Source organism: Cherax quadricarinatus, chromosome 2 (assembly GCF_038502225.1).
Source record: "Cherax quadricarinatus isolate ZL_2023a chromosome 2, ASM3850222v1, whole genome shotgun sequence".
NCBI classification, from domain to species: domain Eukaryota; kingdom Metazoa; phylum Arthropoda; class Malacostraca; order Decapoda; family Parastacidae; genus Cherax; species Cherax quadricarinatus.
Window position 1 is genome coordinate 11,252,150 of NC_091293.1, and position 21,368 is coordinate 11,273,517.

Genomic DNA, 21,368 nt, shown 5'->3' on the forward strand with positions numbered 1-21,368 from the left:
GAAAATGGAGAAATAGAGTACACATGACATAAACGTTATCCTGTAGTTCTGTAAGAGCTTTCTTCTCACAACCCAATGCTCCAGCTTCAACTCCGAGAGAGGGCTCTAGATATGTGGTATATCTAACGCCTAACAACTTTCCTTCACTTAACAGTAAACATAACCTCCTTACCAACATCTTCCAAATATAATTGATTGTTCTTTGTTTCCCCCTTATCTCCTTTACCTATTTTTCTTCCTCTTTCAGTCCATTCTCTCTCTCTCTCTCTCTCTCTCTCTCTCTCTCTCTCTCTCTCTCTCTCTCTCTCTCTCTCTCTCTCTCTCTCTCTCTCTCTCTCTCTCTCTAGTTCCTCCTCTCCCTTCATTCTTACCCCTCTGCCCTGGCGCACTTCTGTCGTTCACGCCACGTACCTAGGTCGTCTGCCATGTCGTGTTCGATGGTCTTGTAGGCAGCACGCACCTCGTCGTCTTTGGTCACGTCAACCCTCAACACCTTCAGTTTGCTGGAGGCTTCCTGAAGCAGGGAGCGGGCGCCGTCCCCTTCAGGCACCAGGCAACCTGCGTACACCTGAAGCACACAATGAAGCAGAATGAAGTACAATGAAGCAGACTGAAGTAGAGTGAGGCAGAGTGAAGCAGAATGAATTAAAGTGAAGCAGAGTGAAACAGAATGAAGCAGAGTGAAGTAGAGGGAAGTAGAATGAATCAAGATGAAGCAGAATGAAGTAGATTATTATTATTATTATTATAATCAAGGGGAAGCGCTAAACCCGGAGGATTATACAGCGCCTGGGGGGGGGGGATGTGGAAGACATTCAGGCTTAATTCAGGGAACTGGAGCACAGATCCAATTCCCTAAATCAAGAGCCCCTCACCAACATCAAGGAACCTTCCTTGAGGAGAGAATGAAGTAGAGTGAAGCAGAATGAAGTAGAATGAAGCAGAGTGAAGTAGAGTGAAGCAGAGTGAAGTAGAGTGAAGCAGAGTGAAGTAGAGTGAAGCAGAGTGAAGTAGAGTGAAGCAGAGTGAAGTAGAGTGAAGCAAAGTGAAGCAGAGTGAAACAGAATGAAGTAGAATGAAGTAGAATGAGACAGAGTGAAGTAGAATGAAGTAGAATGAAGCAGAGTGAAGCAGAATGAAGTAGAATGAAGTAGAATGAAGCAGAGTGAAGTAGAGTGAAGCAGAATGAAGTAGAATGAAGCAGAGTGAAGTAGAGTGAAGCAAAGTGAAGCAGAGTGAAACAGAATGAACCAGTATGAAACAGAGTGAAGTAGAATGAAGTAGAATGAAGCAGAGTGAAGCAGAGTGAAACAGAATAAAGCAGTATGAAACAGAGTGAAGTAGAAAGAAGTAGAATGAAGCAGAGTGAAGCAGAGTGAAGTAGAGTGAAGCAGAATGAAGTAGAATGAAGCAGAGTGAAGTAGAGTGAAGCAAAGTGAAGCAGAGTGAAACAGAATGAACCAGTATGAAACAGAGTGAAGTAGAATGAAGTAGAATGAAGCAGAGTGAAGCAGAGTGAAACAGAATGAAGCAGTATGAAACAGAGTGAAGTAGAATGAAGCAGAGTGAAGTAGAGTGAAGCAAAGTGAAGCAGAGTGAAACAGAATGAAGCAGTATGAAACAGAGTGAAGTAGAATGAAGAAGAGTGAAGTAGAGTAAAGTAGAGTGAAGTAGAATGAAGAAGAGTGAAGTAGAGAGAAGTAGAGTGAAGTAGAGAGAAGTAGAGTGAAGTAGAGTGAAGTAGAGTGAAGTAGAATGAAGAAGAGTGAAGTAGAGTGAAGTAGAGTGAAGTAGAGTGAAGTAGAGTGAAGTAGAGTGAAGTAGAGTGAAGCAGAGTGAAGTAGAGTGAAGTAGAGTGAAGTAGAATGAAGTAGAATGAAGAAGAGTGAAGTAGAGTGAAATAGAGTGAAGTAGAATGAAGAACAGTGAAGTACAGTGAAGTAGAGTGAAGTAGAGTGAAGTAGAGTGAAGTAGAGTGAAGTAGAGTGAAGCAGAGTGAAGTAGAGTGAAGTAGAGTGAAGTAGAGTGAAGCAGAATGAAGCAGAGTGAAGAAGAGTGAAGTAGAGTGAAGTAGAGTGAAGTAAAGTGAAGCAGAGTGAAGTAGAGTGAAGTAGAGTGAAGTAGAGTGAAGTAGAGTGAAGTAGAGTGAAGCAGAATGAAGTACAGTGAAGTAGAGTGAAGTAGAGTGAAGTAGAGTGAAGCAGAATGAAGTACAGTGAAGTAGAGTGAAGTAGAGTGAAGTAGAATGAAGCAGAGTGAAGTAGAGTGAAGTAGAGTGAAGTAGAGTGAAGTAGAGTGAAGCAGAGTGAAGTAGAGTGAAGTAGAGTGAAGTAGAGTGAAGTAGAGTGAAGTACAGTGAAGTAGAGTGAAGTAGAGTGAAGTAGAATGAAGTAGAGTGAAGTAGAGTGAAGTACAGTGAAGCAGAATGAAGTACAGTGAAGTAGAGTGAAGTAGAGTGAAGCAGAACGAAGCAGAATGAAGTACAGTGAAGTAGAGTGAAGTAGAGTGAAGTAGAATGAAGTAGAGTGAAGTAGAATGAAGCAGAGTGAAGTAGAGTGAAGTAGAGTGAAGTAGAGTGAAGTAGAGTGAAGCAGAGTGAAGTAGAGTGAAGTAGAGTGAAGTAGAGTGAAGTAGAGTGAAGCAGAGTGAAGTAGAGTGAAGTAGAATGAAGTAGAGTAAAGCAGAATGAAGTAGAGTGAAGTAGAGTGAAGTAGAGTGAAGCAGAATGAAGTAGAGTGAAGTAGAGTGAAGTAGAGTGAAGTAGAGTGAAGTAGAGTGAAGTAGAGTGAAGCAGAGTGAAGCAGAGTGAAGTAGAGTGAAGTAGAGTGAAGTAGAGTGAAGCAGAGTGAAGTAGAGTGAAGTAGAGTGAAGTAGAGTGAAGTAGAGTGAAGTAGAGTGAAAGAGAGTGAAGTAGAGTGAAGCAGAGTGAAGCAGAGTGAAGTAGAGTGAAGTACAGTGAAGTAGAGTGAAGTAGAGTGAAGTAGAGTGAAGCAGAGTGAAGCAGAGTGAAGTAGAGTGAAGTAGAGTGAAGTAGAGTGAAGTAGAGTGAAGCAGAGTGAAGTAGAGTGAAGTAGAGTGAAGTACAGTGAAGTAGAGTGAAGTAGAGTGAAGCAGAGTGAAGTAGAGTGAAGCAGAGTGAAGTAGAGTGAAGTAGAGTGAAGTAGAGTGAAGTACAGTGAAGTACAGTGAAGTAGAGTGAAGTAGAGTGAAGCAGAGTGAAGTAGAGTGAAGCAGAGTGAAGTAGAGTGAAGCAGAGTGAAGTAGAGTGAAGTAGAGTGAAGTACAGTGAAGTACAGTGAAGTAGAGTGAAGTAGAGTGAAGTAGAGTGAAGCAGAGTGAAGTAGAGTGAAGTAGAGTGAAGTACAGTGAAGTAGAGTGAAGTAGAGTGAAGTAGAGTGAAGTAGAGTGAAGCAGAGTGAAGTAGAGTGAAGTAGAGTGAAGTACAGTGAAGTACAGTGAAGTAGAGTGAAGTAGAGTGAAGTAGAGTGAAGTACAGTGAAGTAGAGTGAAGCAGAATGAAGTAGAGTGAAGTAGAGTGAAGAAGAGTGAAGTAGAGTGAAGCAGAATGAAGTAGAGTGAAGTAGAGTGAAGTAGAGTGAAGCAGAGTGAAGTAGAGTGAAGTAGAGTGAAGCAGAATGAAGTACAGTGAAGTAGAGTGAAGTAGAGTGAAGTAGAGTGAAGTAGAGTGAAGCAGAGTGAAGTAGAGTGAAACAGAGTGAAGCAGAGTGAAGCAGAGTGAAGCAGAGTGAAACAGAGTGAAGCAGAGTGAAGCAGAGTGAAGCAGAGTGAAGCAGAATGAAGCAGAGTGAAGCAGAGTGAAGCAGAGTGAAGCGGAGTGAAGCAGAATGAAGCAGAGTGAAGCAGAGTGAAGCGGAGTGAAGCAGAGTGAAGCAGAGTGAAGCGGAGTGAAGCAGAATGAAGCGGAGTGAAGCAGAATGAAGCGGAGTGAAGCAGAATAAAGCAGAGTGAAGCAGAGTGAAGCAGAGTGAAGCGGAGTGAAGCAGAGTGAAGCAGAGTGAAGCGGAGTGAAGCAGAATGAAGTGGAGTGAAGCAGAATAAAGCAGAATGAAGCAGAGTGAAGCAGAGTGAAGTAGAGTGAAGCAGAATGAAGCAGAGTGAAGCACAGTGAAGCACAGTGAAGCGGAGTGAAGCAGAATGAAGCAGAGTGAAGCAGAGTGAAGCGGAGTGAAGCAGAGTGAAGTAGAGTGAAGCGAAGTGAAGCAGAATGAAGCAGAGTGAAGCAGAATGAAGCGGAGTGAAGCAGAATAAAGCAGAGTGAAGCAGAGTGAAGCAGAGTGAAGCGGAGTGAAGCACAGTGAAGCAGAGTGAAGCAGAGTGAAGCGGAGTGAAGCAGAATGAAGCGGAGTGAAGCAGAATAAAGCAGAGTGAAGCAGAGTGAAGCAGAGTGAAACAGAGTGAAGCATGCTTCATTGATAATGAAACAGTACAATAAATAACAATTGTTTACATCAGGACACATTCATCAAATATTTCATTCATCAACACACTCATCAAATATTTCATTCATCAACACACTCATCAAATATTTCATTCATCAACACACTCATCAAATATTTCATTCATCAACACACTCATCAAATATTTCATTCATCAACACACTCATCAAATATTTCATTCATCAACACATTCATCAAATATTTCATTCATCAACACATTCATCAAATATTTCATTCATCAACACATTCATCAAATATTTCATTCATCAACACATTCATCAAATATTTCATTCATCAACACATTCATCAAATATTTCATTCATCAACACATTCATCAAATATTTCATTCATCAACACACTCATCAAATATTTCATTCATCAACACATTCATCAAATATTTCATTCATCAACACACTCATCAAATATTTCATTCATCAACACATTCATCAAATATTTCATTCATCAACACACTCATCAAATATTTCATTCATCAACACATTCATCAAATATTTCATTCATCAACACATTCATCAAATATTTCATTCATCAACACATTCATCAAATATTTCATTTATCAACACATTCATCAAATATTTCATTCATCAACACATTCATCAAATATTTCATTCATCAACACATTCATCAAATATTTCATTCATCAACACACTCATCAAATATTTCATTCATCAACACATTCATCAAATATTTCATTCATCAACACACTCATCAAATATTTCATTCATCAAAACACTCATCAAATATTTCATTCATCAACACATTCATCAAATATTTCATTCATTAACACACTCATCAAATATTTCATTCATCAACACATTCATCAAATATTTCATTCATCAACACACTCATCAAATATTTCATTCATCAACACACTCATCAAATATTTCATTCATCAACACATTCATCAAATATTTCATTCATCAACACATTCATCAAATATTTCATTCATCAACACATTCATCAAATATTTCATTCATCAACACACTCATCAAACATTTCATTCATCAACACATTCTTCAAATATTTCATTCATCAACACACTCATCAAATATTTCATTCATCAACACATCCATCAAATATTTCATTCATCAACACACTCATCAAATATTTCATTCATCAACACACTCATCAAATATTTCATTCATCAACACATTCATCAAATATTTCATTCATCAACACACTCATCAAATATTTCATTCATCAACACATTCATCAAATATTTCATTCATCAACACATTCATCAAATATTTCATTTATCAACACATTCATCAAATATTTCATTCATCAACACATTCATCAAATATTTCATTCATCAACACATTCATCAAATATTTCATTCATCAACACACTCATCAAATATTTCATTCATCAACACATTCATCAAATATTTCATTCATCAACACACTCATCAAATATTTCATTCATCAAAACACTCATCAAATATTTCATTCATCAACACATTCATCAAATATTTCATTCATCAACACACTCATCAAATATTTCATTCATCAACACATTCATCAAATATTTCATTCATCAACACACTCATCAAATATTTCATTCATCAACACACTCATCAAATATTTCATTCATCAACACATTCATCAAATATTTCATTCATCAACACATTCATCAAATATTTCATACATCAACACATTCATCAAATATTTCATTCATCAACACACTCATCAAACATTTCATTCATCAACACATTCTTCAAATATTTCATTCATCAACACACTCATCAAATATTTCATTCATCAACACATTCATCAAATATTTCATTCATCAACACACTCATCAAATATTTCATTCATCAACACACTCATCAAATATTTCATTCATCAACACATTCATCAAATATTTCATTCATCAACACACTCATCAAATATTTCATTCATCAACACATTCATCAAATATTTCATTCATCAACACACTCATCAAATATTTCATTCATCAAAACACTCATCAAATATTTCATTCATCAACACATTCATCAAATATTTCATTCATCAACACACTCATCAAATATTTCATTCATCAACACATTCATCAAATATTTCATTCATCAACACACTCATCAAATATTTCATTCATCAACACACTCATCAAATATTTCATTCATCAACACATTCATCAAATATTTCATTCATCAACACATTCATCAAATATTTCATTCATCAACACATTCATCAAATATTTCATTCATCAACACACTCATCAAACATTTCATTCATCAACACATTCTTCAAATATTTCATTCATCAACACACTCATCAAATATTTCATTCATCAACACATTCATCAAATATTTCATTCATCAACACACTCATCAAATATTTCATTCATCAACACACTCATCAAATATTTCATTCATCAACACATTCATCAAATATTTCATTAATCAACACACTCATCAAATATTTCATTCATCAACACACTCATCAAATATTTCATTCATCAACACATTCATCAAATATTTCATTCATCAACACACTCATCAAATATTTCATTCATCAACACACTCATCAAATATTTCATTCATCAACACATTCATCAAATATTTCATTCATCAACACATTCATCAAATATTTCATTCATCAACACATTCATCAAATATTTCATTCATCAACACACTCATCAAACATTTCATTCATCAACACATTCATCAAATATTTCATTCATCAACACACTCATCAAATATTTCATTCATCAACACATTCATCAAATATTTCATTCATCAACACACTCATCAAATATTTCATTCATCAACACACTCATCAAATATTTCATTCATCAACACATTCATCAAATATTTCATTCATCAACACACTCATCAAATATTTCATTCATCAACACACTCATCAAATATTTCATTCATCAACACATTCATCAAATATTTCATTCATCAACACACTCATCAAATATTTCATTCATCAAAACACTCATCAAATATTTCATTCATCAACACACTCATCAAATATTTCATTCATCAACACATTCATCAAATATTTCATTCATCAACACACTCATCAAATATTTCATTCATCAACACACTCATCAAATATTTCATTCATCAACACACTCATCAAATATTTCATTCATCAACACATTCATCAAATATTTCATTCATCAACACACTCATCAAATATTTCATTCATCAAAACACTCATCAAATATTTCATTCATCAACACACTCATCAAATATTTCATTCATCAACACACTCATCAAATATTTCATTCATCAACACACTCATCAAATATTTCATTCATCAACACACTCATCAAATATTTCATTCATCAACACACTCATCAAATATTTCATTCATCAACACATTCATCAAATATTTCATTCAACACATTCATCAAATATTTCATTCATCAACACACTCATCAAATATTTCATTCATCAACACATTCATCAAATATTTCATTCATCAACACATTCATCAAATATTTCATTCATCAACACACTCATCAAATATTTCATTCATCAACACATTCATCAAATATTTCATTCATCAACACACTCATCAAACATTTCATTCATCAAAACACTCATCAAATATTTCATTCATCAACACACTCATCAAATATTTCATTCATCAACACATTCATCAAATATTTCATTCATCAACACACTCATCAAACATTTCATTCATCAAAACACTCATGAAATATTTCATTCATCAACACATTCATCAAAATATTTCATTCATCAAAACACTCATCAAATATTTCATTCATCAACACACTCATTAAATATTTCATTTATCAACACACTCAACAAATATTTCATTCATCAACACACTCATCAAATATTTCATTCATCAACACACACATCAAATATTTCATTCATCAACACACTCATCAAATATTTCATTCATCAAAACACTCATCAAATATTTCATTCATCAACACACTCATCAAATATTTCATTCATCAACACATTCATCAAATATTTCATTCATCAACACACTCATCAAATATTTTATTCATCAACACACTCATCAAATATTTCATTCATCAACACACTCATCAAATATTTCATTCACCAACACACTCATCAAATATTTCATTCATCAACACATTCATCAAATATTTCATTCATCAAAACACTCATCAAATATTTCATTCATCAACACATTCATCAAATATTTCATTCATCAACACACTCATCAAACATTTCATTCATCAACACATTCATCAAATATTTCATTCATCAACACACTCATCAAATATTTCCTTCATCAACACACTCATCAAATATTTCATTCATCAACACATTCATCAAATATTTCATTCATCAACACACTCATCAAATATTTCATTCATCAACACATTCATCAAATATTTCATTCATCAACACACTCATCAAACATTTCATTCATCAACACACTCATCAAATATTTCGTTCATCAACACACTCATCAAATATTTCATTCAACAACACACTCATCAAATATTTCATTCATCAACACACTCATCAAATATTTCATTCATCAACACATTCATCAAATATTTCATTCATCAACACACTCATCAAACATTTCATTCATCAACACACTCATCAAATATTTCATTCATCAACACACTCATCAAATATTTCATTCATCAACACACTCGTCAAATATTTCATTCATCAAAACACTCATCAAATATTTCACTCACCAACACACTCATCAAATATTTCATTCATCAACACACTCATCAAATATTTCATTCATCAACACACTCATCAAATAATTCATTCATCAACACACTCATCAAATATTTCATTCATCAACACACTCATCAAATATTTCATTCATCAACACATCAAATATTTCATTCATCAACACACTCATCAAATATTTCATTCATCAACACACTCATCAAATATTTCATTCATCAACACATTCATCAAATATTTCATTCATCAAAACACTCATCAAATATTTCATTCATCAAAACACTCATCAAATATTTCATTCATCAACACACTCATCAAATGTTTCATTCATCAAAACACTCATCAAATATTTCATTCATCAAAACACTCATCAAATATTTCATTCATCAACACACTCATCAAATATTTCATTCATCAACACACTCATCAAATATTTCATTCATCAACACGCTCATCAAATATTTCATTCATCAACACACTCATCAAATATTTCATTCAGCAACACACTCATCAAATGTTTCATTCATCAAAACACTATTCAAAAATTTCATTCATCAACACGTTCATCAAATATTTCATTCATCATCAAACTCATCAAATATTTCATTCATCAACACACTCATCAAATATTTCATTCATCAACACACTCATCAAGTATTTCATTCATCAAAACACTCATCAAATATTTCATTCATCAAAACACTCATCAAATATTTCATTCATCAACACACTCATCAAATATTTCATTCATCAACACACTCATCAAATGTTTCATTCATCAACACACTCATCAAATATTTCATTCATCAACACACTCATCAAATATTTCATTCATCAAAACACTCATCAAATGTTTCATTCATCAAAACACTCATCAAATATTTCATTCATCAAAACACTCATCAAATATTTCATTCATCATCACACTCATCAAATATTTCATTCAACACACTCATCAAATATTTCATTCATCAACACACTCATCAAATATTTCATTCATCAACACACTCATCGAATATTTCATTCATTAACATATTCATCAAATATTTCATTCATCAAAACACTCATCAAATATTTCATTCATCAACACATTCATCAAATATTTCATTCATCAACACACTCATCAAACATTTCATTCATCAACACATTCATCAAATATTTCATTCATCAACACACTCATCAAATATTTCATTCATCAACACACTCATCAAATATTTCATTCATCAACACATTCATCAATTATTTCATTCATCTACACACTCATCAAATATTTCATTCATCAACACATTCATCAAATATTTCATTCATCAACACACTCATCAAACATTTCATTCATCAACACACTCATCAAATATTTCATTCATCAACACACTCATCAAATATTTCATTCATCAACACACTCATCAAATATTTTATTCATAAACACACTCATCAAATATTTCATTCATCAACACATTCATCAAATATTTCATTCATCAACACACTCATCAAACATTTCATTCATCAACACACTCATCAAATATTTCATTCATCAACACACTCATCAAATATTTCATTCATCAACACACTCATCAAATATTTCATTCATCAAAACATTCATCAAATATTTCATTCAACAACACACTCATCAAATATTTCATTCATCAACACACTCATCAAATATTTCATTCATCAACACACTCATCAAATATTTCATTCATCAACACACTCATCAAATATATCATTCATCAACACTCTCATCAAATATTTCATTCATCAAGACATTCATCAAATATTTCATTCAACACACTCATCAAATATTTCATTCATCAACACACTCATCAAATATTTCATTCATCAACACATTCATCAAATATTTCATTCATCAAAACACTCATCAAATATTTCATTCATCAAAACACTCATCAAATATTTCATTCATCAAAACACTCATCAAATATTTCATTCATCAACACACTCATCAAATATTTCATTCATCAACACATTCATCAAATATTTCATTCATCAACACACTCATCAAATATTTCATTCATCAACACACTCATCAAATATTTCATTCATCAACACACTCATCAAATGATTCATTCATCAAAACACTCATCAAATATTTCATTCATCAACACATTCATCAAATATTTCATTCATCAAAACACTCATCAAATATTTCATTCATCAACACACTCATCAAATATTTCATTCATCAACACACTCATCAAATATTTCATTCATCAAAACACTCATCAAATATTTCATTCATCAAAACACTCATCAAATATTTCATTCATCAACACACTCATCAAATATTTCATTCATCAACACACTCATCAAATATTTCATTCATCAACACACTCATCAAATATTTCATTCATCAACACACTCATCAAATATTTCATTCATCAAAACACTCATCAAACGTTTCATTCATCAAAACACTCATCAAATATTTCATTCATCAAAACACTCATCAAATATTTCATTCATCAACACACTCATCAAATATTTCATTCATCAACACACTCATCAAATATTTCATTCATCAACACACTCATCAAATATTTCATTCATTAAAACACTCATCAAATATTTCATTCATCAACACATTCATCAAATATTTCATTCATCAACACACTCATCAAATATTTCATTCATCAACACACTCATCAAATATTTCATTCATCAACACACTCATCAAATATTTCATTCATCAACACACTCATCAAACATTTCATTCATCAACACACTCATCAAATGTTTCATTCATCAACACACTAATCAAATATTTCTTTCATCAACACACTCATCAAACATTTCATTCATCAACACACTCATCAAATGTTTCATTCATCAACACACTCATCAAATATTTCATTCATCAACACACTCATCAAATATTTCATTCATCAACACACTCATCAAATATTTCATTCATCAAAACACTCATCAAATATTTCATTCATCAACACACTCATCAAACATTTCATTCATCAACACACTCATCAAACATTTCATTCATCAACACACTCATCAAATATTTCATTCATCAACACACTCATCAAACATTTCATTCATCAAAACACTCAACAAATATTTCATTCATCAACACACTCATCAAATATTTCATTCATCAACACACTCATCAAATATTTCATTTATCAAAACACTCATCAAACATTTCATTCATCAACACACTCATCAAACATTTCATTCATCAACACACTCATCAAATATTTCATTCATCAACACGCTCATCAAATATTTCATTCATCAACACACTCATCAAATATTTCATTCAGCAACACACTCATCAAATGTTTCATTCATCAAAACACTATTCAAAAATTTCATTCATCAACACGTTCATCAAATATTTCATTCATCATCAAACTCATCAAATATTTCATTCATCAACACACTCATCAAATATTTCATTCATCAACACACTCATCAAGTATTTCATTCATCAAAACACTCATCAAATATTTCATTCATCAAAACACTCATCAAATATTTCATTCATCAACACACTCATCAAATATTTCATTCATCAACACACTCATCAAATGTTTCATTCATCAACACACTCATCAAATATTTCATTCATCAACACACTCATCAAATATTTCATTCATCAAAACACTCATCAAATGTTTCATTCATCAAAACACTCATCAAATATTTCATTCATCAAAACACTCATCAAATATTTCATTCATCATCACACTCATCAAATATTTCATTCAACACACTCATCAAATATTTCATTCATCAACACACTCATCAAATATTTCATTCATCAACACACTCATCGAATATTTCATTCATTAACATATTCATCAAATATTTCATTCATCAAAACACTCATCAAATATTTCATTCATCAACACATTCATCAAATATTTCATTCATCAACACACTCATCAAACATTTCATTCATCAACACATTCATCAAATATTTCATTCATCAACACACTCATCAAATATTTCATTCATCAACACACTCATCAAATATTTCATTCATCAACACATTCATCAATTATTTCATTCATCTACACACTCATCAAATATTTCATTCATCAACACATTCATCAAATATTTCATTCATCAACACACTCATCAAACATTTCATTCATCAACACACTCATCAAATATTTCATTCATCAACACACTCATCAAATATTTCATTCATCAACACACTCATCAAATATTTTATTCATAAACACACTCATCAAATATTTCATTCATCAACACATTCATCAAATATTTCATTCATCAACACACTCATCAAACATTTCATTCATCAACACACTCATCAAATATTTCATTCATCAACACACTCATCAAATATTTCATTCATCAACACACTCATCAAATATTTCATTCATCAAAACATTCATCAAATATTTCATTCAACAACACACTCATCAAATATTTCATTCATCAACACACTCATCAAATATTTCATTCATCAACACACTCATCAAATATTTCATTCATCAACACACTCATCAAATATATCATTCATCAACACTCTCATCAAATATTTCATTCATCAAGACATTCATCAAATATTTCATTCAACACACTCATCAAATATTTCATTCATCAACACACTCATCAAATATTTCATTCATCAACACATTCATCAAATATTTCATTCATCAAAACACTCATCAAATATTTCATTCATCAAAACACTCATCAAATATTTCATTCATCAAAACACTCATCAAATATTTCATTCATCAACACACTCATCAAATATTTCATTCATCAACACATTCATCAAATATTTCATTCATCAACACACTCATCAAATATTTCATTCATCAACACACTCATCAAATATTTCATTCATCAACACACTCATCAAATGATTCATTCATCAAAACACTCATCAAATATTTCATTCATCAACACATTCATCAAATATTTCATTCATCAAAACACTCATCAAATATTTCATTCATCAACACACTCATCAAATATTTCATTCATCAACACACTCATCAAATATTTCATTCATCAAAACACTCATCAAATATTTCATTCATCAAAACACTCATCAAATATTTCATTCATCAACACACTCATCAAATATTTCATTCATCAACACACTCATCAAATATTTCATTCATCAACACACTCATCAAATATTTCATTCATCAACACACTCATCAAATATTTCATTCATCAAAACACTCATCAAACGTTTCATTCATCAAAACACTCATCAAATATTTCATTCATCAAAACACTCATCAAATATTTCATTCATCAACACACTCATCAAATATTTCATTCATCAACACACTCATCAAATATTTCATTCATCAACACACTCATCAAATATTTCATTCATTAAAACACTCATCAAATATTTCATTCATCAACACATTCATCAAATATTTCATTCATCAACACACTCATCAAATATTTCATTCATCAACACACTCATCAAATATTTCATTCATCAACACACTCATCAAATATTTCATTCATCAACACACTCATCAAACATTTCATTCATCAACACACTCATCAAATGTTTCATTCATCAACACACTAATCAAATATTTCTTTCATCAACACACTCATCAAACATTTCATTCATCAACACACTCATCAAATGTTTCATTCATCAACACACTCATCAAATATTTCATTCATCAACACACTCATCAAATATTTCATTCATCAACACACTCATCAAATATTTCATTCATCAAAACACTCATCAAATATTTCATTCATCAACACACTCATCAAACATTTCATTCATCAACACACTCATCAAACATTTCATTCATCAACACACTCATCAAATATTTCATTCATCAACACACTCATCAAACATTTCATTCATCAAAACACTCAACAAATATTTCATTCATCAACACACTCATCAAATATTTCATTCATCAACACACTCATCAAATATTTCATTTATCAAAACACTCATCAAACATTTCATTCATCAACACACTCATCAAACATTTCATTCATCAACACACTCATCAAATATTTCATTCATCAAAACACTGATCAAGTATTTCATTCATCAACACACTCATCAAATATTTCATTCATCAACACATTCATCAAATATTTCAATCATCAACACACTCATCAAATATTTCATTCATCAACACACTCATCAAATATTTCATTCATCAAAACAATCATCAAATATTTCATTCATCAAAACACTCATCAAATATTTCAATCATCAACACACTCATCAAATATTTCATTCATCAACACACTCATCAAATATTTCATTCATCAACACACTCATCAAATATTTCATTCACCAAAACAATCATCAAATATTTCATTCATCAAAACACTCATCAAATATTTCATTCATCAACACACTAATCAAATATTTCATTCATCAAAACAATCATCAAATATTTCGTTCATCAACACACTCATCAAATATTTCATTCATCAACACACTCATCAAACATTTCATTCATCAACACACTCATTAAATATTTCATTCATCAAAACAATCATCAAATATTTCATTCATCAACACATTCATCAAATATTTCATTCATCAACACACTCATCAAATATTTCATTCATCAACACACTCATCAAATATTTCATTCATCAACACACTCATCAAATATTTCATTCATCAAAACACTCATCAAATGTTTCATTCATCAAAACACTCATCAAATATTTCATTCATCAAAACACTCATCAAATATTTCATTCATCAACACACTCATCAAATATTTCATTCATCAACACACTCATCAAATATTTCATTCATCAACACACTCATCAAATATTTCATTCATTAAAACACTCATCAAATATTTCATTCATCAACACATTCATCAAATATTTCATTCATCAACACACTCATCAAATATTTCATTCATCAACACACTCATCAAATATTTCATTCATCAACACACTCATCAAACATTTCATTCATCAACACACTCATCAAATGTTTCATTCATCAACACACTAATCAAATATTTCTTTCATCAACACACTCATCAAACATTTCATTCATCAACACACTCATCAAATGCTTCATTCATCAACACACTCATCAAATATTTCATTCATCAACACACTCATCAAATATTTCATTCATCAACACACTCATCAAATATTTCATTCATCAAAACACTCATCAAATATTTCATTCATCAACACACTCATCAAACATTTCATTCATCAACACACTCATCAAACATTTCATTCATCAACACTCTCATCAAATATTTCATTCATCAACACACTCATCAAACATTTCATTCATCAAAACACTCAACAAATATTTCATTCATCAACACACTCATCAAATATTTCATTCATCAACACACTCATCAAATATTTCATTTATCAAAACACTCATCAAACATTTCATTCATCAACACACTCATCAAACATTTCATTCATCAACACACTCATCAAATATTTCATTCATCAAAACACTCATCAAGTATTTCATTCATCAACACTCTCATCAAATATTTCATTCATCAACACATTCATCAAATATTTCATTCATCATCACACTCATCAAATATTTCATTCATCAACACACACATCAAATATTTCATTCATCAACACACTCATCAAACATTTCATTCATCAACACACTCATCAAATATTTCATTCATCAAAACAATCATCAAATATTTCATTCATCAAAACACTCATCAAATATTTCATTCATCAACACACTCATCAAATATTTCATTCATCAACACACTCATCAAATATTTCATTCATCAACACACTCATCAAATATTTCATTCATCAAAACAATCGTCAAATATTTCATTCATCAACACACTCATCAAATATTTCATTCATCAAAACAATCATCAAATATTTCATTCATCAACACACTCATCAAATATTTCATTCGTCAACACACTCATCAAATATTTCATTCATCAACACACTCATCAAATATTTCATTCATCAACACATTCATCAAATATTTCATTCGTCAACACACTCATCAAATATTTCATTCATCAACACACTCATCAAATATTTCATTCATCAACACATTCATCAAATATTTCATTCATCAACACACTCATCAAACATTTCATTCATCAACACACTCATCAAATATTTCATTCATCAACACATTCATCAAATATTTCATTCATCAACACACTCATCAAATATTTCATTCACCAAAACAATCATCAAATATTTCATTCATCAAAACACTCATCAAATATTTCATTCATCAACACACTCATCAAATATTTCATTCATCAAAACAATCATCAAATATTTCATTCATCAACACACTCATCAAATATTTCATTCATCAAAACAATCATCAAATATTTCATTCATCAACACATTCATCAAATATTTCATTCATCAACACACTCATCAAATATTTCATTCATTAACACACTCATCAAATATTTCATTCATCAACACACTCATCAAATATTTCATTCATCAACACACTCATCAAATATTTCATTCATCAACACACTCATCAAATATTTCATTCATCAACACACTCATCAAATATTTCATTCATCAACACATTCATCAAATATTTCATTCATCAACACACTCATCAAATATTTCATTCATCAACACACTCATCAAATATTTCATTCATCAACACACTCATCAAATATTTCATTCATCAACACATTCATCAAATATTTCATTCATCAACACACTCATCAAATATTTCATTCATCAACACACTCATCAAATATTTCATTCATCAACACACTCATCAAATATGTCATTCATCAACACACTCATCAAATATTTCATTCATCAAAACCAGGAACATTTTTTTGACTACCATTATTAATTATTATTTTTAATTATTATTATTTATTATTAGTAGCATCATTATTTATTACTAATTATTATGTTGAGCGCTAAATCTGGAGGGGTACTACTGAGCATATGGAATAGAAGGTAATCAAGGTTTGATCCAAGGAAAGGAAGATAAGCTTTAATTCCTTTAAAAAAGAGACCTTCTTAAGAATCAAGGTCAGGCGGGTTAAATATTTTACACCCACATGTCTGTGTGTACACCCACATGTGCGTGTGTACACCCACATGTCTGTGTGTACACCCACATGTCTGTGTGTACACCCACATGTCTGTGTGTACACCCACATGTCTGTGTGTACACCCACATGTCTGTGTGTACACCCACATGTCTGTGTGTACACCCACATGTCTGTGTGTACACCCACATGTCTGTGTGTACACCCATGTGTGTGTGTGTACACCCACATGTGTGTGTGTACACCCACATATGTGTGTACACCCACATGTGTGTGTACACCCAAATGTGTGTGTACACCCACATGTGTGTACACCCACATGTGTGTACACCCACATGTGTGTGTGCACACCCACATGTGAGTGTACACTCACATGTGTGTGTACATCCACATGTGTGTATACACCCACATGTGTGTGTACACCCACATATGTGTGTACATCCACATGAGTGTGTACACCCACATGTGTGTACACCCACATGTGTGTGTACATCTTCATATGTGTGTACACCCACATGTGTGTGTACACCCACATGTGTGTGTGTATACCCACATGTGTGTGTAAACCCACATGTGTGTGTGCACACCCAAATGTGTGTGTGTGTACACCCACATGTCTGGGTGTACACCCACATGTGTGTGCGTGTACACCCACATGTCTGTGTGTACACCCACATGTGTATGTACACCCACATGTGTGTGTATACACACATGTGTGTGTAAACCCACATGTGTGTGTGCACACCCACATGTGTGTACACACATGTGAGTGTACACACACGTGTGTGTACATCCACATGTGTGTGTACACCCACATGTGTGTGTGTACACCCACATGTGTGTGTGTACACCAACATGCGTGTGTGTACACCCACATGTGTGTGTACACACACATGTGTGTGTAAACCCACATGTGTGTGTGTACACCCACATGAGTGTGTGTACACCCACATGTGTGTGTACACCCACAGGTGTGTGTGTACACCCACATGTGTGTGTGTACACCCACATGTCTGTGTGTACACCCACATCTCTGTGTGTACACCCACATGTCTGTGTGTACACCCACATGTGTGTGTACACACCCACATATGTGTGTGTACACCCACATGTGTGTGTACACCCACATGTGGGTGTGTACACCCACATGTGTGTGTACACTCAAATGTGTGTGTGTGTACACCCACATGTGTGTGTACACCCACATTGTGTGTGTATACACATTTTTTGTACATTCACATGTGTGTGTGTACGCTCACATGTGTGTGTACACCCACATGTGTGTGTGTACACCCACATGTCTGTGTGTACACCCACATGTCTGTGTGTACACCCACATGTGTGTGTGTACACCTACATGTCTGTGTGTACACCCACATGTCTGTGTGTACACCCACATGTCTGTGTGTACACCCACATATCTGTGTGCACACCCACATGTCTGTGTGTACACCCACATGTCTGTGTGTACACCCACATGTCTGTGTGTACACCCACATGTCTGTGTGAACACCCACATGTGTGTGTGTGTACACCCACATGTGTGTGTGTACACCCACTTGAGTGTGTGTACACCCATATGAGTGTGTCTACACCCACATGTGTGTGTACACCCACATTGTGTGTGTACACCCACATGTGTGTGTACACCCCCATTTGTGTGTGTACACCCCCATGTGTGTGTGTACACCCACATGTCTGTGTGTACACCCACATGTCTGTGTGTACACCCACATGTCTGTGTGTACACCCACATGTGTGTGTACACCCATATGTGTGTGTGTACACCCACATGGCTGTGTGTACACCCACATGGCTGTGTGTACACCCACATGTCTGTGTGCACACCCACATGGCTGTGTGTACACCCACATGTGTGTGTGTGTACACCCACATGTGTGTGTGTGTGTGTACACCCACATGTGTGTGTGTGTGTGTACACCCACATGTGTGTGTGTACACCCACATGTGTGTGTGTGTACACCCACATGTGTGTGTACACCCTCATGTGTGTGTGTACACCCACATGTGTGTGTGTACACCCACATGTCTGTCTGTACACCCACATGTGTGTGTGTACACCCACATGTGTGTGTGTACACTCACATTGTGTGTACACTCACGTGTGTGTGTGTACACCCACATGTGTGTGTGTACACCCACATGTGTGTGTGTACACCCACATGTGTGTGTACACCCACATGTGTGTGGGTACACCCACATGTGTATGTGTACACCCACATGTGTGTGTACACCCACATTGTGTGTGCATACACATTTTTTGTACATTCACATGTGTGTGTGTACGCTCACATGTGTGTGTACACCCACATTTGTGTGTGTACCCCCACATGTGTGTGTACACCCACATGTGTGTGTGTACACCCACATGTGTGTGTACACCCACATGTGTGTGTGTACACCCACATGTGTGTGTGTGTACACCCGCATGTGTGTCTACACCCACATGTGTGTGTACACCCACATGTGTGTCTACACTCACATGTGAGTGTACATCCACATGTGTGTATACACCCACATGTGTGTGTACACCCACATGTGTGTGTACATCCACATGTGTGTGTACACCCACATGTGTGTGTGTGTACACCCACATGTGTGTGTACACCCACATGTGTGTGTGTACACCCATATGTGTGTGTGTGTACACCCGCATGTGTGTGTGTACACCCACATGTGTGTGTACACCCACATGTATGTCTACACTCACATGTGAGTGTACATCCACATGTGTGTATACACCCACATGTGTGTGTACATCCACATGTGTGTGTACATCCACATGTGTGTGTACACCCACATGTGTGTACACCCACATGTGGGTGTGAGTACACCCACATGTGTGTGTGTGTACACCCACATGTGTGTGTGTACACCCACATGTGTGTGTGTACACCCAAATGTGTGTGTATACACCCACTTGTGTGTGTACACCCAAATGTGTGTGTGTACTCCCACATGTGTGTGTGTACACCCACATGTGTGTGTTTACACCCACATTGTGTGTACATTCACATGTGTGTGTGTACGCTCACATGTGTGTGTACACCCACATGTGTGTGTGTACACCCACATGTGTGTGTGTACACCCACATGTGTGTGTGTACACCCACATGTGTGTGTGAACACCCACATGTGTGTGTGTACACCCACATG

At 33.8% G+C, this 21,368-nt stretch overlaps 1 protein-coding gene across 2 annotated transcripts in view; it reads right to left on the reverse strand.

Moving 5' to 3' along the window:
* Nucleotides 1-352: 352 nt before the first annotated feature.
* LOC138853027 (estradiol 17-beta-dehydrogenase 2-like) overlaps nt 353-21,368 on the reverse strand; it is a 119,751-nt gene continuing 98,735 nt past the window's right edge. For both annotated transcript variants that reach the window (XM_070087279.1, XM_070087274.1), the window contains one exon: nt 353-568. In XM_070087279.1, the coding sequence (XP_069943380.1) occupies nt 368-568 (201 nt within the window). In that variant the 3' untranslated portion in view covers nt 353-367. The remainder of the gene's footprint in view (nt 569-21,368) is intronic.